Source organism: Desmodus rotundus, chromosome 3 (assembly GCF_022682495.2).
Source record: "Desmodus rotundus isolate HL8 chromosome 3, HLdesRot8A.1, whole genome shotgun sequence".
NCBI classification, from domain to species: Eukaryota; Metazoa; Chordata; class Mammalia; order Chiroptera; family Phyllostomidae; genus Desmodus; species Desmodus rotundus.
This window is the reverse complement of record NC_071389.1, coordinates 186,809,832-186,834,189: the sequence shown is the minus strand read 5'-3', so window position 1 is coordinate 186,834,189 and position 24,358 is coordinate 186,809,832. Positions and strand designations below refer to the sequence as shown.

Sequence of the window (24,358 nt, the reverse complement as noted above, 5' to 3'; positions counted from 1 at the left end):
CTTTATTAGAAGTTTTATTCAAATAATATTTCTACCGATAACTCATCATTTTTTATAAGCTCCCTGGGGAAAGTAAAGTAGACTTCTAATATTTTTTAATTCCATAAATATATTTGCATTTTTAAGGAACAAAACAGTGTTATTAAGTGTAGCTTCCTCTAAAATCATATTTAAATATTTGGAATCACATATCTTATAATTAAACTGTTGGTATTTAAATTTAGAAATATGATTTTTTTCTGATATTGATTGCTTTAAAATTATTTTTAAAAATCCCTTTAAAGTAACATGATGGACCCCTTTTGTGAACTGTCTAAAGATTTACACGCAATACTCTCTACAGCAGAACAGTTTACAAGACTCTGGACCACAGGAAAGTGAAGTAACAGCAGAAAATATCTTAACTGTAGCCAAGGATCCAAGATATGCCAGATATCTCAAAATGGTTCAAGTGGTAAGCTGATTTGGTCTGTCTTCTCTGTCTAGCAGCCTCGTTTGACATTCTTAACCCTGGAGGTTTCGTTGTTACTTTTCAACCTGAAGAACTGCTAAACCGACTGACCAAGTTTTCTACTCTTTTACTTCTTTCCTATGTTCAATTCATGCCCTGTAAAAAAGTAACCAAAAGTCAGGTCTTTCAAATTAAAATTGTTCTCACACTTCAAACTAAAAGTTTACTATAGATTTACATAAATTTTCTTGCTTTATATAGTTATCATTGCAAATCTTGGATGTAGCAATGGAGGAATGAAAGTGGCTTTAGCTTAATTCCCATATACTAGCACAAAAAATTTTTTTGTATATTTTTATTCTGAATTTTATCTATCAATGGTTTGGTTCTTGGAAAACTGCATAAATCACCCTTTATGGCGAGTGTGGCTCAGTTGGTTGGAGCATTGTCCCATAAACTGAAAAGTTACAGGTTCGGTCCCTGGTCAAGGCACATACAAGAGGCAACTGATTGATGTTTCTCTCACATTATTTCTCTCCCTCCTTCTCTCCCTCCCTTCCCCTCTCTCCAAAATCAATAAGCATGTCTAAAAGCATAAATCTCTTAGCCATGTAACATGATGATTTTAATTTGTTATATGATTTTAGAATATATTTTTTCTAGGAAATCATTACATGGTATGATGCCATGATATGATCTGCAGTTGTATATAACAGCAGAAGCTAATTTCTTTCCATTCCTGTAAAAGTCCTGTTGCAGTGGTTGAAGGAGCTAGCAGCCCATTGTTTTTCTGTTAATTAAAAAAGGGATATTTTTGTACCATTCCACTATCAGGCAAAGGATGTACTAATACTAAAGAGGAACAGGTCTCTTGCTGTCGGTGCATTCTTTACCAGCAAAGTAATTTAAACAAATAGTATCTGGCAACCAGAAAGAATGGATTGACTCACTTAGAAGCTACAGTGTTGACAGTAGGGGAGAGAGTGTCAAAGCAGTGGGCCTGTTGCTACGAGAACTCTTCGTTGTCGGTCAAAACCTGGGACTCTGTCTAGTCTGTAGAAAAAACTGAACCAGACTTTGGGGTGAGAATATACAAAGTTATTTTATTATAAGAATGAAGCAGAACTAGTTTGATATGAATCATGATAAATAAGTTGTTAAAGCTTGAGATAAGAACCCAGGAAAGCTTGATCTAAGCTTAAAATATGGACTGTTAAAAACTGTGTGTTTGACTCTTTCAAAGAAAAGAGGAAGGGTTTCAGAGTGACTCTGGAAGCATCTTTATTTAGTCTCTTCTTGCGTAACATATATAAAGTATGAAATAGGAACATCTGCTTGATTTCTATACAAATGCCCTGACATCTTTGATAAAAGACCGTATCTTAGGATAACTGTTACATTCTTAATGCATTTATTACTTCTGATTTTACAAGAATTTTAAAAACTCTCATTTTTCTTTTCTGTGTAAATGCACTGTCCATTTATTCCACAAACATTTATTAAATATTTTGATACTTTGAGGTGCTGTAGTAGGTGTTGTCTATATCTATTTAGACAGCTAAGGTTTCCAGACACCACTTAAAATTATTTTTATTAATTATTTAGAATGATTCCATTGTGTTTCAGAATTACATATATCATGTGTGTGTGTGTGTGTATATATATATATGTATATATTAAAATTACTACTTAAATATTCATTCTTCTACTCATACGGCTTTCTATGTCACTAGGAGTAAAAACCAAATTCCTTCACAAGCCTGTGAGACCCTATACAGTTTAGTTCTCCCCTGTTACCTTTTCCATCTTTTATCTTTGCTTACTCAGCTCAGCTCTGCTAGTCTTCTTGATGTCCCTTGAATAAATACATGGACAGTCTCCTCTCTCAGGGCCTTTGTATCAGATACTCTCTCCGCCTCAAGCACTTCCCAGGTATCTTCATGGTGTACTCCTTCACTTCCTTCCAATCTTCACTCACGTATTACCTTCTCTCTGGCCTCATTCCTTTTACCCCTTACCTGCTTCATTTTTCTTCATGTAACCTCCCAGTAATATGTGAAATGCTGCTCACCTTACATACTGTGTTTGTGTATCTCCCTCAGCTGGAATACAAACTCCGTGAGGGAAGGGGATTGTTCAGGTGCTGCACCACTCCCAGTTCCTGGGACAGTGCCTGACACACAAGTGTTTACCAGTGAATGAACGTGCCTCTATTTCTCTCTACGCCGTTTTACCTTTTGCTAGGTTTTGGTGATAAATTTCTGTTTTTTACACTAACTCAGTGGTTTTTGTCAAAATACAAGCTCCTGGTCCCTATTCTACTAAATTAAAATCTCTGATGTTGGGACTCCGAGCTACAGCATACATATTTAAAAAAAAAAAAAGTCCTTCTGATTAAGAAGTGCTGAAAAATATTTCAACCTATATTAAATATCATTAAAAGAAGTTTTATTTAGGAACATTTAAGAAAGAATAAATAATTATTAATTTTTTAAAAAATCCTACAGAAGTACTTTAGCTTCAGCCCATTCTCTTTGCTTGGTACCACTGAGTATGAGCAGGGGCTTAGTTTCTTCTGCCTCAGGCTTTTCTTGTTTTCAGCCCTGTTTTCCTGATTTCAGTCCTTTACCTCCCCTCTGCCTTTGTTATGGGCACTTCTAATTCCTCAGTGTTTCCAGGGTGCTGGAGGTACTGCTACTTTGTGGTATGTCCCTCTTCAGGCACATAGACTTGGCTTGTCTGTGCTAAGTCATCAATCATCCTTTTATCTGCTTTTAATTTCCATGTTATTGTGGTTCATATATGCCTCTTAGTCATTAAAATTGGAGTTTAGGCCTTACTGTTTGTAGGTAATTTTAAGGGGAGCAACATCTTTACACTGCCATCTTAAAACTGCAAGTTCATCCAAGTTAAATTTAATTTTATTGTTTTTAGTTTATTGTGCCAGCCTGGATCCCAGAATCTTATTACCCAACTTTTGTTTCCTACTGCTGCCTGTCCTGAATTCCATTCTTCATACCAAACCACAAATTCTTCCCGATATAAGCTCCATGCTTTTCCACCTCTGAATCTAAATTCCCTTTCTCTTACTTACTGCGTGCCCAGACTCTACTCCTCTAACGTACTCCTGTGAACACTTCCTCCAAATCATCACAGATTCCGAACCCACCAAGACCTAAAAGTAAGGTAATAATCTCCTGTCATTGACCTATCTAACCACGTTATCTATATTTTTATGAAACATACAGCTTCATACTTTATTCAGTGATTGTTTACACATATTTTGTCTCCTCTATTTGATTTCCCCAAAGCAAATCATGAGAAGAAAAACAATATCTTGATTCATCTTTGTATTCACTTTAACACTTGCCCATAAAGGTGCTCAATCAGTATTTATTGAATAAACTATTTTACCCTGATTTTAACTCTCCTTCCTAACTTTGTGCCACCTGAAAATATTTAGAAATGCTCCCATTTCTTCAAGTTACTGATCTAAAATGTTTTGTAGAACCAAACCAAGAATAGACCAACTAGTAGACTTTCTCATGATTGGCATAAGTCAACCAGGCATTACTCTGATTGAGACATCTATAAATCCAACATACCTCCTGTTTTCTAAGTACATCATGAGTGACTGCAAATGTCCAACCACAGGTGTAGGCTGCGTGTTTGACAATGTCCTTGTCTTTCCTGGGCATGGTCACTACCAGAGTTCCTGTCACTTCTGCATCATCATCATTCAGTTCTCTTTGTTCAAATGTAAGTATGAAATAGTTAAATCAGTTCCCCTCAATGCTTCCTTTATCTGTTGAAGGGTACGATTTTCAGCATATGGGAATCCATCAGATGCTCTGCTTTGGGAAAAATTAAGCTGCCCTTACATCATGTTTGTATTTCACTCCTTGCACTTGTTTGCAACATGTTACAGAAAACTCATTTGGATCCTGCATCTGGTCAGGTTGCCAAATAGAATGCTTCATCTGATGATACGATGATTGCCTTTTTTCAGCTTCACTTAGGGGTTCCTTTATTCCACGTTCAAGAATTTCCATGTATCTGGATATGTACTGACCTATAGATATCTTTCTCCTTCCGTAGTAAAACACTGTAAGACATGCCTTTCAAATGCCAGTTCCCGCTCGTTAAGTTCTTCCAAGTGTTAATGATTCCTGAGATTTACTTTCATGTTTACAAACATGAAATTTCATGTTTGCTCTATACAAATACACACACACTTTTATTTTAGGCCACTGGACTTGTTCTCTCTCTTTTTTTTTTTTTAATCTCTCTTAATTTCCTGCTAGTTCTTTCAATGATATTTTTTTCTCTTGTCATTGAGGACTTTTAACATTAATTTTTTATTAAGGTAATGTTGAGTAATAACATTATATAAATTTCAAGTATACAACATTGTCATTCAGTATCTATACTCTATTTTGTGCTTACCCCCAAAGTCTAGTTTCCATCCATTACCATACATTCTTTGCCCTTCCCCCACAGCCCTTGCCTCTGGTTATCACCTTTCTTTTGTCTGTATGTATGGGTTTGTTTTTGTTATGTTAGTTCATCTCACTTTTTTGTTATATATTCCACATATAAGAGAAATCATAAGGTTTTTGTTCTTTTCATCTAATTTATGTCACTTAACGTAATACCCTCAAGATCTTCCCATGTTGCCACAAATGGCAGTATTTCCTTTTGTACGGCTGCGTAGTATTTCGTTGTATGTTTACCACATCTTTATTCAGTTATCTGTTGATAGACACTTAGCTTGTTTCTGTATGTTGGCTATTATAAATAATGCTGCATTGAACATAGGAGAACATATATATTTTCAAATTTTTATTTTCATATTCTTCTGGATGAGTACCCAGAAAAGGAATTCTAGGTCATATGGTAGTTCTATCCTTAATTTTTTGCAGAACTTCCATACTGTTTTCCGTAGTGGCTATACCAGTTTACGATCTCACCAACAATGTATGAGGGCTTCCCTTTCTCAGCATCTTCTCCAACACTTAAATCTTGTCTTTTTGGTAATAATCATTCTAACAGCTGTGGGGTGATATCTCATTGTGATTTCATCAATGATATCATTATTGTCTTTCTAATTTTTGATATGCATTTCCCTAATAATTAGTGATATTGTACATATTTTCATGTGCCTATTGGTCATCTGTCTGTCTTCCTTGGAAAAATGTATATTCAGATTTTATGCCCCAAGGACTTTTTCTACCCTTCGATTTCAGTGAAAAGCCCCTTGATCATACTGTGGGTTTTGCTAAACATAATCTTTTGGTTCTTCTGAACCATTTAGCACTTTTCCAGGGGTATAATCATTTTAGTGTCATAAGTCATCACCAAAAATACTGTTCTTCAGCAGCTGGTAGTGTTTCCTGTATCCATATCTTCGAGGAACTACAGTGCTAACTAGAAGAACTGATGACAGTATCACCCTGTTGTAGAAAATGCCTCACTGAAGAGTCATTAGAGACCCATTACAATCTGTATCCTTGAATCCTTCAATCTCTGCCATTGACGTGGGAAGAATCTAGATAGTTTTGTATCTCTATACTTCAGGGTGGTGAAATGCCTTCCTATTTTCTGTATTAGGCTTCTAGTCAGATGTTCGTTCTGCTAAGGTGGTTCTGTTCCTTGAGTGTGACTGAGAACAGACAGTGTTTGGAGGGATATAGAAGGAAAGAAAAACAAACATGAACACTCCCTGTAAGGAGGAACCTAATCCCAGTTAATTCTAGAGGATAGTTTCATTACAAATTGCCTCCGCAATGCTGGACAGTGTTTCACTTTCCCAATAAGATACAGGTTTTTATTAAAATACCCAATTTTTCTTTACCTCAGAAAGTGGCTAAAGTTTTTGTAGCTTACCCACTACTCAAAATTTAGTTTTAGTTATTAATGTAGACAAAGACCCGTATTAGCATAACTCATCAAATTAGTTGTATTTTGTCTACTGGTATGGTCTGGAATAGTTTATCACCCACCCATTGTACACATTACTACATGTTACCAAAGCTGAATTCTAGGAGCCTACATTCTAGATAGGGGATTGCTTTTATTAGCAAAAAGGAAGCTAGCATGTTCTCACAAACAAACAAAAGACTGTCTTTCTGAAAAAAATCACTATATACCAACAGTATAAAAATCTATTCTAAGACCCCCAAAATAATATTTCTATACCCTCAAAAGACAATTAACAGCATCAGAAATCCTCCTAGCTCCTAAAGATAATAATAGGATTTCTTTCATTTTTTCATTGTCTTTATATTTTTATCATTTAAAAATGAAGTGTTGTTCCATAACCAGATTCTTACATCCATAATTCCACTTAAGCTGAGTTTATCTTTTTCCAAAAGGTAGTATTCTTTCCTTCAGCATCTTAATACTTACTAGGCCCTCAACCCTCTTGTGAGCACTTCTCTTGCTTCCTTTCTGAATTATTGTTTAGAACCATCTTATTCACTCTAGTAAGATGGAGAGTAGATAAATGTTTCCCAAGCCATTTTAGTGTTTCTGCTAATACGTGTTTGCTGACCACCCATGTAGCTATCACTCACTTCAGACAGAAGACATAGGAGATCCTACAAATTACAAATACAGATTTTTTTAAAAACTTCCAGTCTTCCTAAGTATCAATGAACTATAATCTTTTTGGCTTTTTTCCTAAGCTGCCACAAAAACTGCCTTTTCTTGGATCTAGCTGTTTCCTGGAATGTACTGCTTTTATATGTGCTTTGCTTCACTGTCACATAACCTGCAAATCAGTTTTAGAACCTAGGTAGTTAAAACTGCTTAAAATATAAGCTCCTTTGAACATAAGCCAGCAGAATTTTTCCGATGTTGCAAGTACCAGTTCGCAGACAAATAAGCAGCACCTTGTTTTTGGGTCTCCATTCCTTTCTCTGTGCGCTCCTGGATTACTGCCCTCAGGGAGCTACAAGAATGATTACGGTTCCAGAAAGGAGCTGGTTTTGTGAGACATCTGAGTGCCTAAGAGTACACCCCGACCTTTACTCTGTAATTCTGGGACGCAACATGATACAGTTTCTAAGCTTTGTCATACTACCCTGTGTGACCATGTTCTGGTCATGTCACCTTTCAAGGCTTCAGTTTCGTCACATGTAAAACGAAGTCTGAAGTTCTCTCTAGATTTATGATCTATTTAATTGATCCCCAGATTTGGATCTCATTATTAATGAATGTTCCTGGAACACCTGCTGGCATTTTCTGATTTTTTTTCCTTTTTAAGCAATTTTACACAAGATTTTTCAGTGAGTAATACTGTTATGTTCCAAATGTGGCAGATAATTGATTCTGATTTAGTGTTTGTTGTCACAGTAGTGCAGCACAGGCCTTTACTAAATCACATATTGCTTTTATAACTTAACTGGAATTGTGTACATAGATCACTTTTCCAACAATTCCCCCCCTTTTACTGGCAGAGCTTGGTGAATCCTTTGCCAGTAATAAATTGTGCATTGGGAAAGTCCGACTTCTACATTAAGAAGCTAATGATTTGGATTTTTTGTAACCAAATTTGCCAAAAGTCTCTTCGGACACTTGGACTTTTTTAAGCTCTATTTTCTTTGGCTGGCTTAAAATTGAATAATCTCCGTGGTTCTGGTGGTTCTGATGGATCCGTTGCCAGCAGTGGATATTGGCCTGGGGAAATGAGACTTCCATTTCCTAAGGACAAAGAGTCTCCAATTGATTATGAAAGATGTTCACCAAAAAGTTATATACCTTGGACCTTGTAAAACTAATCAAGCACGAAGTAGAGTGCACTTCAGAGAAAGTGTAGTTTTTGTAACAGTAATAAAGCATTTAAAACCTTATTTGAGATAGGACCCCAGTGTGACTTTCCATGTTCTGGAGAGCCCCAGGGTAAGTTCCTTATCACTGATCAATAGTGTGATCAAAAGTGATTCACTTACAGTAATAGCTGTGCAAACACATGTTAACATTTAATAAGTTAATATTAAACTACTATGTTAAGATGATTGTCAGTATCCATTTGGTAATAATGTATGTACCTGCCTTGAGACTTAGGTATTCTTACCACTGTTACCATAATCCCACAGCTCAGAATATTTAATACTGTATCATATTTTTCATTGTAGTTATCCTCAGGTGGCATTCAATTACCATGAAAGGTTTGATTTGTGAATAATCTGTTTCCAGGAACTAATTATTTAGCCATAACCGTATTTATTTATGGTGCTTATAGTTTCTGGGAAAATATATTTTAAACTGTGAACTTCACTCAGGAGGGTTTGGAATTCTCAATCTTAATTGAAGAATTGTCACATACCCATGATACTGTACATACAGAACCCTAAAGATTCCACAAAAAGCTACTAGAAGTGAAAAATTCAGTAAAGTAGCAGGATACAAAATAAATATCCAGAAACCAGTTGCATTTTTATACACCAATAATAAACTATCAGAGAGGGAAACTAAGAGACAATTCACAATTGCTTCAAAAAGAATAAAATACCTAGGAATAAATTCAAACAAGGATGTAAAAGACCTTGTACTCAAAAAATCATAAGACACTAAAGAAAGAAATTCAGGAAGATACAAATAAGTGGAAGCATATACCATGTTCATGGATAGGAAGAATTAATATTAAAATACCCATACCACCTAAAGCAAGCTATAGATTCTGTGCAATTCCTATCAAGATAACAATGGCATATTTCACAGAACTAGGACAAATATTCCAAAAATTTATATGGAACCACAGAAGACCCCAAATAACAACAGCAACCTTGAAAAAGAACAAGGTTGGAACAATCGTGCTACCTGATATTAAACTATACTGCAAAACCATAGTAATCAAAGCAGCATGGTACTGGTGTAAAAACTGACACATAGATGAATGGAACAAAATAGAGAGTGCAGAAATAAATCCTCACCCTTAAAATTAATTTACATTTGACAAGGGATGCAAAAACAAAATGGGGTAAAACTAGTCTATTCAATAGATGTTAAATAGACTAGTGTCGGGAATATTGGACAAGCTTTGTCCAAACAAATGAAACTAGACCACCTTCCTACACCATACGTGCGAATAAACTCAAAATGGATTAAAGACTTAAGTATTAGATTTGAAACTATAAAAATCCCAGAAGCAAACATAAGCAGTAAAATCTTGGACATTTCCCTTAGAAATATTTTTTCTGATATATCTCCTCAGGCAAGGGAAACAAAAAAATTAACAGATGGGGCTACATCAAACTAAAAAGTTTTTGCACAGCAAAGGAAACCATCAACAAAATGAAAAGACAACAGGCTGAATGGGAGAACATATTTGCTTATCTGTTCTGATAAGAGCTTAATATCCAAAATTTACAAAGAACTTATAAAACTCAACACCAAAAAAAAACAACAAAAAAACCCCCCAAACAATCCAATTAAACAATGGACCAAGGACCTCAATAGATACTTTTCCAAAGAGGACATACAGATGGCCAATAGACAGGTGAAACGATGCTCAATGAGATATCAATGAGCTAACACCTTACACCTGTCAAAATGGCTATCATCAATAAATCAACAAACAAGTGTTGGCAAGGAATGTGGAAAAAAGGAACTCTTGTGCGCTGTTGGTGGGAAGATAGATTGGTGCAGCCACTGTGGAAAGTAGTATGGAGTTACCTCAAAAAGCTAAAAATGGAACTGCCTTATGACCCTGTGTTTCCACTTCTGGGAATTTATCCAAAGGAACCCAACACACTAGTTTGAAAAAATATATGCACCCCTATGTTCATTGCAGTGTTATTTACAACAGCCAAGATTTGAAGCAGCCCAAGTGTCCATAAATAGATGAGTGGATAAAAAAGCTGTGGCATATTTACACAATGGAATACTACTCAGCCATAAAGAAAAAAGAAAGTTTTACCCTTTGTGACAGCATGGATGGACCTGGAGAGTATTACACTAAATGAAATAAGCTAGGCAGAGAAAGACAAGTACTATGTGATTTCACTCATATGTGAATCTAATGAACAAAATAAACTAACAAAATAGAAAGAGACTCTATATACGTAGAGTACAGACTGATAGCTGTCAAAGGGGAGGGGGGGGTGCGGGTCTGGGTGAAAAGGTGAAAGGATTAAGCAAAAAAAACAAACCATAAAAAATATCCTCATAGGCAGAGACAACAGTACGGTGGTTACCAGAGGGGAAAAGCGGTGGGGGTGGTAGAAGAGGGTATAGCGAGGATCAATCGTGATGGAAGGAGACTTGACTTGGGGTGGTGAACACAATACAATATAAAAGAGGGGACCCCAAAAAACAAAATTTATTTATTAAAAATTGTGTATTTATTTCTTCTTACGTTTAATCTTCAGTCACCTTCAAAGTACCCTCCATTTGATGCAGTGCACCTATCAAGACTTTTGTCCACTGCTCAGAGCAGTTTTTGAACTCATCGATTTTGATGCTTCTGACATTTTGTTTCACCTCTTCCACATCAGCAGAACATTTCCCTTTGAGGACTTTTTTCATCCTGGGAAACAACAAAAAAAAAGTCACTTGGGGTAGATCGAGATCTGGTAAATAGGAAGGGTGGGGACACGGGCGTCATGCCATTTTGGGCTAAAAACTGCTGAACACTCAGTGTAGTGTGGGCAGGTGCACCTGTAAATCACCCTCATGAAATGGGCAAAGACATTGAAAGAGTCTTCAAACAAATTCACTGAAGCGGAACGCAGCCTCTCACAGCAGTGCCTACTGGCACACTGATAGAGATGGGTTCCTAGAACACTCACCTAGCAAGGGAAGCCTGTACTACAAGGGGCTTGTCCTGCAAAGATGATTCCGTTTTGGGCCACCCCCCCCACCTTGTACAGATGATGTATTACAGAATTGTATACCTGAAATCTATATAATTTTATTAACCAACGTCATCCCAATAAATTCAATAAAAAAGAAAAAGAATTGTCACATACCAACAAAATGGTATATACACAAATGTCAGTCTTCATTTGAGTTGTAGAAGGATATTTGGTTACTGTGCACTTGAATTCTATGTTTTTAAATAATATCAGATAATTAAAATTACTTTAAATTTAATTTTTTGCCCTTATATTGGAAGAGAATGGATTTCATCAGGAATATATTCTCTATGTCATATTTTTATGTCATTGGCATAATTAAAATAATAGAGATAATGTATAAGACAGCTTCTCTGAAACAGACCTTTCAAGCAAAACATGTAGTTCTTTATTTCAGTTTATTTATTTTGCTAAATATCGGTATGATTTACTTCATCTGCTTTAAATTCATGGTAACACCATACCTCTGTTCATCTTTCCCCACAAAAGAAAGAAAAGGAAGGAATATAAACAAGCAGGCAAACACAGAGGAAGGAACTTTTAGAGGGTAAGCTTAAGGTGGTTTTAAATTTCATAGGAATTTCCTTTAAATTATATATAAAATGGGAAGCAACAAAAACAGGGGCATTTAGCAGAAAAATATTTTTGACTCTGGACTTGAGATTTTCATTCCAACTCCTTTAAAGAACTTCTCAGCCCTTTAGAAGTTGTGACAAACAAAACGTTACTGTTAAGGTTCATAAGGAAGCTTTTGAAGATACACACTAACAATGAGAGTTTTATACTTTGCTGACATGTGTGGCATAAATCTTTTACTCTGTTCCAATTATAATGTTTTAATTACCCAACTTTGATTTCTCAGTGCTGTTCATTCTTTCCTACTGACCACTTCTGCCTCATTATATAGGGTACATCACATGGAAGTTTTCCAAATTGGTGAGGAAATAATAGTAATGTAAATTAAGTAGTTGCTTACTTACATTTACTCCTTTCAGAATTATTGTGAATCTCACCTTGACTATAAATTTGACTAAGATTGTGATTAATAAATGGAAGAAAATGTAAAGACCAGAGTTGCAAATGAGCTATAATAAGGAAGTGGACTAGCTTCGGGTGGGAAAGATGTGTCTTAGAGGTCTTAGAGCCCATCAGCTCCAGGAAGGCCTTTCAGCAGCAACTTTGGAGGAGGGTGGCAGCTAGTATAAGCATCAATGTGGGGTGGGCACTTACATGGCTTGAACTGACTACAGCGATGTGAGATGGCAACGACATAGTTCATTTGTAAGTCAGTTTTTTGGTAAGGATTATTTTACAATTTGGGTAAAATGCTAATATGTTTACTGTATGTTTTTAAAAGAAAATAGATCTAAAAGTATTGTATTGGTAAAAAAATGAATGAAAATTATATATTCCTCTATCTGAAGATACATATATTTTTTTGTATTTATCTTAATACTGCAATCTACATAAATATTTCCAGACTTAAGTACAACTCACCAGAGCTTTCATAATATAATAATACAGCATCTCAACTTTCCATACTCTTTTCCTAGTCCAAGTTCACAAATGACTTTTATTCAGGTAGTTGGTTAGACAGTATGCTGATGACACCTTAATATCAGATTCAGGGCCCTTCACTGTGGTTCCGTAGCCACACGGAATGCCTACTTCCGGCCATCTCTCCTTGAATACGAACCTGTGGATCTCTAAGGACATTGAGTGAGTGACGCATAATACACCAGTTCACACACATTACCACTTTTGAAAAATTAGTTTGAAAGCGAGTATTTATTGGTTTCAGTTAGAATTATTTTTATAATTACTAAGAGTTCCATTCTTTTATGGCCATATTTGGAGATATTTCCATAAATCCTCTTGAATAAGTACATAGAGTAATGAGTTTCCAAAACCTTGATTAAGAGATCGTCTGAACTTATTACACTTTTAAGTCAAATAGTGGATTCCAAAATGATTTGCTGTAAAAATTCCTTAAAATTTTTATTCCTATAAAGTAAATGTGCAATTAAATTTAGAAAATTGTAATCAATGCATGTTTTCAAGAACAAATATTTTGAGTGAAGTGAGGCTTAGCAAAGCTACAGTGCAGCTGAAGTACTCATAATGGAGTTAGAGCATAACTTGGACTATCAAAGCAAGTCTTTAAATTTTTTTTTAAATTTTTATTGTTATTCAGTTACAGTTGTCTGCATTTTCTCCCCATCCCTCCACCCCAGCGCAGCCAATCCCACCTCCCTCCCCCACCTCTACCCTCCCCCTTGATTTTGTCCATGTGTCCCTTATTGTAGCTCCTGTAAACCCCTCTTCCCACTATCCCCTCCCCACTCCCCTCTGGCTATTGTTACATTGTTCTTAATTTCAATGTCTCTGGTTATATTTTGTTTGCTTTTTTCTTTTGTTGATTATGTTCCAGTTAAAGGTGAGATCATATGGTATTTGTCCCTCACCACCTGGCTTATTTCACTTAGCATAATGCTCTCCAGTTCCATCCATGCTGTCGCAAAGGATATAAGCTCCTTTCTCTCTGCTGCGTAGAATTCCATTGCGTAAATGTCTTTAAATTTTAGATGTTGTTTTATATATTACAGTGGAGGGAAATGGGTCTTCCAAAGCACCTAATTACTCTGAGATTTAAAAACAAATTTGAGTAGCTACAAAATGCAAAGAACACGCCATGCACTCTCGGTCGTTGACATCTAATATTTATCATGTTACAGGAATGTCCAGGGAAGAAAACAATCACATGGGTAAATTGATGCAGCTATATTTTAAGTCTCATAATAATAGATGCCTAACTTTTTAAAGTAATTTTTAAAGGTTTTCTTGATAGGCATTTAGGTTAACCTCCTTAGTTCCCATGCCAAAAAGGCACAGGTGAAACTCCTAACATGTATTAATTTTATGAATAAGTGACGGTAACTGCCTTACCAACCTCCTGGGGGCCCTGGTCATGGCTGGTACAATTTTACCCATTTTATCCCGTGATTTGTTCCCTTGTCTTTAAAGATACCTGATGTACAGTCAGTGAAGAATACTTTCTGCCTATGAAACTGATCTGTCGAAACAATCATTGAAAAAGGAATAATTTACTGTAGCACCATAGAAACCACTGTGAATAGTACCAGTCAAGATTTGTGAGCTTCTTTTGTGTCCACATATTTAATTCCAAAGTAATGACCCTTGGAGGCAGCAGTATCAGAGATAATTTTAGAGCCTATCATTTTCTAAATCTGTAGTCATTAGAAATAAAGCTTCCTTTTTTTAGATGGCCATATTCATTCTACAGTAATTAAGAGATTTATTTAAATTAATTTTGTATCCCTTCACAGAAAGCTTCTAGAAGGAGAAAAGATTATTAAACATACACGTGCTTTTGTGTTATGGTTTGTTCAATAAACATGTATTATCTGTTGTATAGAATATTTTTTCTAAAAATTTTTCCTAAACATAACCCCCTACTAATATATTTCATGAAATGCAGTATAAATATTTTAAAGAGAGTATCATTGACTATCAGAAGGCAAAGAAATGATCGAGTCCACTTTGCTAAGTTAAAATTTAAGTAAAACAGGCTGATTAGAGGACTACCTGCCTTTTTTTCAACCAATAGCATATTTTCAACTCCTACTCATTCCATCTCCCTGAAAATAAAAAAGGTATACTATCCACCTATCAACTCAGTAGTTATCTTCATGTTGACCTAGTAGGGAAGAAACATCATAAGCTTCCTATTTTCCATCTTTCAGAACTGAACTGTTGTGATTCAAGCTCATAAACTGAAAAGCTCAGCTATAAGGAGTTTTTGTTATTTTTAAAAAGGAAAACCATCTCTATTAGATTAAGAGGGGTTTTCCTCCTAATTTAAAACTGTAGGAAAATTTCAACATGGTTTATAAAAGAATTTAATAGCTTGGATTTCATTAACACAACAAATAAATGTAAATATTGGCAGTCCTGTAACCTTCAGTTTTTGTGATGTGAGAAACTAGTATTTAACTATTAGTGTTGCCATCATAATTGCATTACTGTAGCTTCTTTACACACATTCTCCACTGACGCAAATACAGCCATGACTTTTTGGAACATCAGACTTATGGCTGCCTTCTTTCTTCTTCATTACTTTTGTTGGACAAACTGCCGTTTCACTCGCCAAAAATAATCCCACAGTTCAGGAGGCTTTAGTTCTGAGGGCTCTCGTGTCCTCCTTAGACCACCAGTAGCCTTGTTTCTTGGAGATCAGAAATTGGACACTTCTTTTTGATGTTTAACAAACCAGACTATTCCTTAACCTCTAAGGATAAATACAGCAAAACAACAAATTTTCTAAGCAACGTCACCAGAAACATAGCAAATCCATTTGGAATGCATCCTTTGTAACAGGATCCTTTGTAACAGCATCCTTTGATACATATTATTTTGGTATCAAGCTTTATGATATTTGTGTTAAGTTGATGAAAGTGACGTCTCTAATGGGGTAAGATATTATAAATTATGTGTATTTTCTTTTATCTATATCTATACAAAAATGACTGAAGATTTTTTAAATCTTTGTTTTTAAACACCTATTCCATCTTCAAGACTCACCTCAGGGAATCCTTTGCTGGGTCTAACATTGCCTGTTACTCAAGCTTCTGTTATAAGTTTCAAGGTTGTATTGTGATCACATGTTTAACCCATCTATTCGACTGTGCTCCCTGAGGCCAGGGGCTGATTATATCTTTATTTTCTCAGCATAAAGCACTGTGCTACCATAGTGAAGTTAAACATTGAGGTGTGTGGGATTTTCATATCAGAATTCTACTGCTAACCACAGTAAATTGACTCCTAACCACTTTGTCAGAACCCTGAGACAGAAAAGAACCATGCTTCAGACCAAGGGACGGACAACTGCAAAAGAAAGCAGGGGAACCTTAGCTGGGTTGGCGCTCAGATAATTCAGGGTAGGCCTCTGAGAAATTGGACTGGGGCATCAGAGCTCCTAAGTGGCCTCTTCTGTACCTTAGGGTCAAACCTGAATGTGACAACTAGCTAGTGAGATGGGAGGACTATGCAACAGCAACGGAAAGAGCCTGCAACATCGCTAGGGAGGTGATTGAGTTTTTTACCATGTGAGCCTTGGCTTAGCTCACCCCTTCCACCACATGGAATAAAGAAGTGAGGAGGGGGTCCCAACAGTGTGTGCAACAGTGACCCACCGTGACTGGTGTGGCTCAGCGCATTGAGCACTGGACAATGAATCAAAAGGTCAGTGGTTTGATTCCTGGTCAGGGCACATGCCTGGGTTGCAGACCAGGTGACTGGTTGGGGGTGTGTGAGAGGCAACAGATTAATGTTTCTCTCACACATCAATGGTTCTCTTTCTTTCTCCCTCCCTTCCCCTTTCTCTAAAAGTAAATAAAAATAAAATATTTTAAAAAATGCAGCACAGTGACCTGACTCACTTTTGAAAGTTATATAATCAAAGTCCTCAAATATAACTCATCAGATTAGTGTTTCCTCATCTTTTGGGATGATGTGAGGAGGAGGAGTTGACAAATGCACTTGATTACATCTTCTCCCTTTAGAACTTTACAAGTGAGTTTTCAGTAAATGTTTACCTATCAAATCAGTTCCCTTTTCAAGTAAATTTGTATTTATTTCCGACATAGCCTTTCTTACTGGTTTGATGTTCTTGTCCTAACCCTGGAAATTCACATATTCTCAGTGTTTTTATGACTATACACTTCTACAATTATCACTACTCAGTGTTGGTATTGCCGTAGGGAAGATGTGTTATACAGTCTCAGGAGTTGTTGAATTCTGTTTGACCTTTGTGCATAGAAGAGACCATTTGCTTATGAAAAGAACATTAACATAGCTATACTTAAAGAGTACAAGCTCTGAAACCTTTATCTGAAAAGAAGTTCATTAAGTATTGTTTAAGTTATCAATATTTTCTTTGGGTGATAAAAGAAGAATAAGAATATGATACTTGGCGGCTTCTGTACATACAATGACTATATTTTGCCAGGTATAATGCACACTTTTTTGCCCAAATTTTTGAGGGAAAAATAAGGATATGCATTATGCATGGGTATCATGATGCATACCATGGGCATAATCCGTGTATGATGCGCACATAAACATGGGTGCGCATTATACACAGGAGCACATTTATACACAGCAAAACATGGTAGTAATAGATAAGCGCAAATATTTAATTTGGTCTGGATAACATTGATTCCATTAAAGTCGGTTAAGATGTGTACCTTGTAGATTACTGAAATGTTATGCACATAGTAATATAAAAACAAAATAAGAGCTATTTGCAATAATAAGCCCTCTCAAAGGTCGTGTTTTAGGTGTTGTATGGAGTCATATTAAAAGAGGTGTTTTTTATCATCCATTTGTTAGATTTTTTTCCGGTTTCATTGAGAAGTAAATGAAATGTACCACTGTGTAAGTTTAAGGTGTACAGCATGATGGTTTGATGTACACACACTGTGAGATGATCACCGCAGTACGTTTAGTTAACATTCATCATCTCAAATAGATAAATAAAAAGAAAAAATGTGTCCTTGTGGTGAGAATGCTTAGGGTCTACCCTGTTACTTTCCTATATTTCAAAAGCAGTGCTAAATATAGTCCTCACGTTGTATGTTACATCTCTAGTACTTACGGTATGATTTTTGTAAGTGGAAGTTTGTACCTTTTGACAACTTTCCTCCAGTTTCCATACCATCTCTGATAACCACAAATCTATGAGTTTGATATGGTTTGTTTTGTTTTAATTTCATGTATAAGTTAGATGATACTGTATTTGTCTTATTTTGACTTCTTTCCCTTAGCATACATGCCTTCAAGACCTATCCATATTGTCACAAATGGTGGGGTTTTCTCATTTTTAATGTCTGGATGATGTATCTATCTCTATATAGATATAAATATCTATAAATTTCTATGTGTATCTATAAATATATACATATGACAACATCTTATCCATTTACTCATCAGGGGACACTTAGGTTGTTTTTATGTCTTGGCTGCTATAAATAATGCTGCTATGAACAGGGGGGGTGCAGACATCTGTTCAAGTTAGTGTTTTCCTTTCTTTTCCGAGAAGTGGATCATATGATAGTTCTATTTTTAACTTTTTGAGGAACTTCTATACTGTTTTCCGTAGTGGCTACACCAATTTATGGTTTCACCAGCAGTGCACGAGGCTTCCCTTTTCTGCACATCTCCCCCAGCATTTGTTATCTCTTGCCTTTTTGCTGATGGCCTCGCTCACAGATGCTGGATGATACCTCATGGTGGTTTCAGTGTGTACTTCCCGATAACTAGCGAGGGCGAGCATCTTTCTTGGAACTGCCGACCGTTTATATGTCTTCTTTGGGAAAGTGTCTGTCAGATTCTTAGCCCGTTTTTAAATTGGATTATTTGTTTTCTTGTTAACAAGCTATACAAGTTCCTTCTCCAATATATTTTGGATATTAACCTCTTATCAGATATATGATTTGCACATATTTTTTCCACCCTGTAGGTTGTCTTACACTTTGTTGATGGCTTCTTTTGCTGTGCAGAACCTTTTAAGATTAATGTAGTCCCACTTGCTTGTTTTTTATTTTGTTGCTTGTGCTTTAGCTGTGATTTCTATAAAATCATTACCGAGATCCCTGTCGAGAAACTTTTTCCTGTTTTCTCTAGGAGTTTCATGGTTTCAGGTCTTACATTTTAGTCTTTAATCCATTTCAAGGTAATTTTTGTGACTGACGAAAGATGGGATCTAGTTTCATTCTTTTACATGTAAATATTCAAAACTTTCCCAGCACTATTTATTGAAGAAACTGTCTTTATTGAGTAGTCTTGGCTCCTTTGTCAAGTATTAGTCAACTGTGTATGCTTGGGTTATTTTGGGGCTCTCAGTTCTGTTCCGTTGATCTATTTTTCTGTTTTTATGAAGGAGACATTTTTAATAATTGAATTGTTATATTGTGTTTTTTGCTTAGGGTGTTCCATTGATGGCAATAAGAAACAAAATGATATCAGAAGGACTAGACCCAAATCTTCTTGAGTAAGTAATCTGTCAAGATGTTGAATTTATCAATTATAATAAAAAGATTTCAAAAACTCTATTTTTCCTATATAGTGTTTTATAGTCAAGTGAACCACCTTCATAAATAGTGTCTATGCTACGTTACAAAAATGAAAGAAAAAAAAACCTTAAAAAAATCTGTCCTATGCTACTAAAGCCAGCCAACTACAAACTGCCGTTTGCACATTTAAGGGAAGTTACAGTAGACCAGTGATGAATAAATCCAAAAGCGGTTGAATATTTTAACTTTATTTTTAGTGTTGACACCATTACCCTTGTCCTCGTTTTCCCCCTTTGCCTGGCCCTCCCAGCCCTCCGGCCATAGAGGATGGAACTTGATGGCGGTTTGGGTGCATAGCAGTAGTGTCCTCAAGAAGCAGTGGGTTTTCTCTTTCTTTTTTTTTTAATTATCCACCAGATTTTTGTTTAATATCTTAGTATACAGGAAATTTACTCTACCAAGATCAAAGTTGAGCCAGAATAAGAAATAAATAGGGCAAAGTCACTCTAGGTCCACATTAATGATTATTGTGGAACTAGATATCAGTTTTTGTGAGTTTTATAAAATATTTTTTTAGAAATACTGAAAATTTATGGCTCAGAAATTTGACAGTAATTTATTCCAACCAAGCAAACCTGCCTACAGAGCTTATCTTGGATAAATGTATATCGTAACGGATCATTCCAAACTCGTCTGTTTTGCAAGTATGTAGATACTTGGAAGAATCTTTCCACTCTGGGATTTGAGTTCACCCCAGTGTATTCAGCTGTGTTACCCAGGCATTCGTACTCTTTTCTAGCAGCGTACTACTTCGGAATCTTTCTTGGCTCTCAGCCCTTCAAGAAAATGTGTGCATTTTGGAGGTGAAACACCATAAAACAGTCTTTTTCTCATGTTTTATCTTCCAAAATATGAAATTTAAGAACTTTTAAAAAGTCTGCAAGAACAGATTTCCAACATGTATCTACATTTAGCATTTGAGGTCTATCCAAGTAGCAGACAGTTAAAGTACAGTGGCACAGACTGGTAATTTAGACTAAAGCATCTCCGGGATATTAGACATTTGTTCTGGAAATTCCTTCTGACACAAACTTTAAAAGCAGATGGACTGTGACATGTATTTTAATGTGAATTGAACATATGGGTCCAATCCATTTTGGTACTCGTTGTAATAATATATGTTATAAATACATTTAACATTGACCATGACCTCTTTTTTGCTTCTGGAAATACACAGTAGACCTCTACAATAACAAAGCTAAAATGTCCATTAAAATGCTGCTTTTTTTCTCTAGAGAAAATGTAACAAATGGAAAACTAGCAGCCCTATAAGAATCAGCATTTGCTGGACATACAATCCCTTTACCACCTATTCACTTCATTTCATCCCTTCCCCAGACTAAACCTACTTCATAATCCTTTACTTAACCAGCTACCCACACTGGCAACTTGAAAGTCGTCCTTGATTGTGCCCTCTTCCCTACCCCCTACTATGTCAGTCACTCTGATTATCTCATTTTTTAAATCCCTTGTATCTGACCATGTGCCTCCTTGCTCATTGCTGTTTAGTTCAAACTCCCATCACTTCTCACCTGAATTATTATAATAGCCCCTGTCCGGTTTCCTGTTCTCTCTTACTGTGTCATTAAAGCCTGAGTGTTTCTGTTCATACTTCATTCTTGCTTCAACTCTTTTTGTGACTCTTCACTGCCTTCAGCATGAAGTCTGACATACGAGAGTTGCAGAGAAGTGCTTTTCTCATCGAGACCCAGATTCTCCCTCAAGCTTCATTTCTTGCCACTCTCCCATACCACCTCTCTTGTGCAGCTTAGCAAACTAGGGTGCTTCTCTGAATGTATCATTTTCCTGTTCCCTTCTTGTGTCTTTGAATGTTCTTTCTTCTGCGTGGAACTTCCTTCCCCCATCTTATTGGCCTGGCTAATTTCATATTCTTCAAGACTTCATTTGGGTGCCACTACCCTAAGAAGTCCATGGATGACTTCCGAGGGGAGAACTTCCCGGACCCCCAATACTTCCTTGATATATCTCCCTTAGCAAGTTGGAGGGTATGTCATTGTCTGTAAATGTTAAGAAACATTTGGTTCCAAGCCGGTGCCAAGTTTTAGGGTAGAATTCCAGTAACAGTAAAAACATTGTCTTACACGAACGCTGCTCCTCAACCACAGCCTGGAGCCGGAATTCTGACCCATTACATCACCTCGTAAGCACAGGCCATTGGTCACAAGGGGCACTGGTTGGAGTTGGGGTGACTCACCATAACCAATCAGCACTACTACTAGCAGACCAGCTCCAGCTACAATTAGCTAGATATGATGAGTGGAATCAGCTGCCTTGTTAAAGAGGCATTCTGGCACTTCAGGAACCTTGTTTACTTAAAAGTTAAGGAGCTGCACTTGGAAGAAAGGTCTCAGCTGATGAAGGAGAAGAAAATGTGCCACCCAAGTGAAGAGTGTACTTTTATTTAGAATCTTAGGTACATGTTAAGCCTCAGCCAAGAACTTTCAGTAAAGATTGTTCTGTTTTCTCTTTTCTTTTAAAGTATAAACTACACTTTTTTATTAGTCTCAGATAGTAAGACAGACTCATAACTGTTTGAAAAAATAGTCTAAATCTTTCTGCACTGAGCAAAGAGCAAAGCCGAGGTTAATACAGAAATAAATACTGATCAGAAAATACATTGTAAAAAAAATGACTATCATTGAATTTTAGGAAGTCTGTGAAACTGAAGAAAATGCTTAATAATTACCAAATAAATAGTGTTTGTTTGCTACTTCTAAGTATTTTTTTAAATCCAAGTTTTTGAAAATAGTTCTATATAACCAAGAATTAGTTCTGTTTAGCTTGTAAAAATTAGTTTTCAATTCCACTGAAATAAAAAAATACGTGATATGTGAAAGAGTACCTATGTCACCATTATACTCAAAAGAGCTTAAAGGGAAAGAAAATGGAAAATTTTAATCTGTTTTACTTTTGTATTCAGAAATACAGAAGAGATGAATTGTGCTTTATAAATTCTATCAATGCCTAGATTTTCTTACCAGTGGAAAGAAAAAAGTATCTTTCATACCCTTTTCAGTACTTAGATTTACATCCCAGAACTAAGATTACTATTATCACACAGTAATTAATATTTTTACTATAGGATGTAGAGATTAGCCTCTGGGCCTTCCCATCAGCAACAGATGAAATCCATGTGGTTAAGTTAAGGCTCAGGCTAGGGCATATTTTAGAAATATATGTCAGCTTGCTTGGGTTCAGACTCTGCCCTGCGCCTTTCTAGCTATACGACCTTGGACTAATTACCTAATTTCTCTCTGCATCAGTTTCCTCATCAGTAAAATGGGAAATAGAAGAGTTCACCCATCACAGAGTTGTTCACACTAAGAAAGAAAACAATGTAAGCACTTAGCACAGCTCTGGACAAGCAGTAAATGTTCAGTGAATGTTAGTCGTGCTTTATGAATGGTTTCATGGAAGAAGATGCAGCAAGTTCTAAACAATTGGATTTACCGGGCTTTTGGATCACAGCTGGTTTATGACCCTGTCATTGCAGGTTTACCACTGTGTTTTCAACACAGACATATTTGACATACACAGAGCAGTCATCCTTCTAATTACATGGTTTCCTCAAACTGAAAAAAGTCTATATTTTAAATGTTAGAGTAAAAAATAGACTTTTGAAATTGAAATTCAACTGATCACACCCAATATTAATAGAAGTGTAGTTTGCAGCATATTAATACGGCTAAAGAAAGCATATAATTGAGTTCAAGTTACTGTGTAGACTGAACTGAACCAGCTCAGTTGGCATTTGTCCTGGAGGTATCTATTCAAAAGCTTCATTCCCTTCTCCCAGACTGTGGAATGACCAGTGTTACGGTTTTCAGAAATAAAAGTAACCACCCCAGCCTACGTATTACTGAGACAAGAGGAGATTTATTAGTGTTAACTAAAAGAATACTGGAAAGCAAGAAAACTTTCTATTAATTATATTCACGGCATGTCCAACAAATTTCCCTTCTCTGTAAGGGAATTCCTTATCTGTCATTGATCTTTGTGTACCTCCTGCAACACAACAACACGAGGGATTAAACGTTGGGTTTTGGCTGACTGAGGATAAAATAAGCCTTAGTTCCCCAACTGGACAGTTCCAAAGGTAGGTTTTAAACTGGCCCCATCCTTTTAGTTCTTGCTGAGCTGAGTTCAGTTTAGTTGCCAGTCCTCAACCACTGGCCAGCATACTTCCTAAAAAGTAGAGTTCAGGAAAAAACAATGTCAAAAACTTGTGATTGGTTCAGTGTTGAAGACTTTGATCTCAAGACTGAGAGAGACAAAAATATCAAAAAGGTAGTGTTAAAAAGCAGTTGTGGTCTGCCAATGGCTAAACTTCCATGGGAATGTAGTGTGTAGCATGGTGATTATAGTTAATAATACTCCAGGGTATAGTTGAAAGTTGCTAAGAGAAGTAGATCTTGAAAGTTCTCATAACAAGAAAAAAAAAATTTGAAGCTATATATGGTGATGGATACCAAATAGACTTATTGTGTGATCATTTTGCAGTATATACAAATAAAACATGTCCTATGTCTAAAACTAATACAATAATATGTCAATTATATCTCAGATTGAAACAATGAATAAAGATAGACAGTAACAAGTATTGGCAAGGATATGAAGAAACTGGAACACTCGTGTACTGTGTGTAAATGGCACAGCCACTACGGAAGACTGTATGGCAGTTCCTCAGAAAAGTTAATCCTAGGGCTACCATGTAATTCAGCAGTTCTACTTCTGAGTACATACCTTAAAAAAGTGAAAGCAAGGACTCAGACATGTACAGGTGGGGGCAAAAGTAGGTTTATAATTGTGAGTCTGCAAAACATAGAGTTTATTCTTGCATTATTATTGATTATTGTACTGTTTCCCATGTGAAC

At 36.1% G+C, this 24,358-nt stretch overlaps 1 protein-coding gene across 2 annotated transcripts in view; it reads left to right on the top strand.

The window, feature by feature from the left end:
* Positions 1–24,358, top strand: part of WASHC3 (WASH complex subunit 3) — a 38,951-nt gene that overhangs the window by 12,900 nt on the left and 1,693 nt on the right. The window contains exons 5-6 of one of the 2 annotated variants that reach the window (XM_024579510.3): positions 347–454; positions 19,317–19,381. In XM_024579510.3, the coding sequence (XP_024435278.1) occupies positions 347–454; positions 19,317–19,381 (173 nt within the window). Of the gene's footprint in view, positions 1–343; positions 455–19,316; positions 19,382–24,358 lie in introns of both variants that reach the window. The other variant, XM_024579509.3, reaches the window with a different exon arrangement.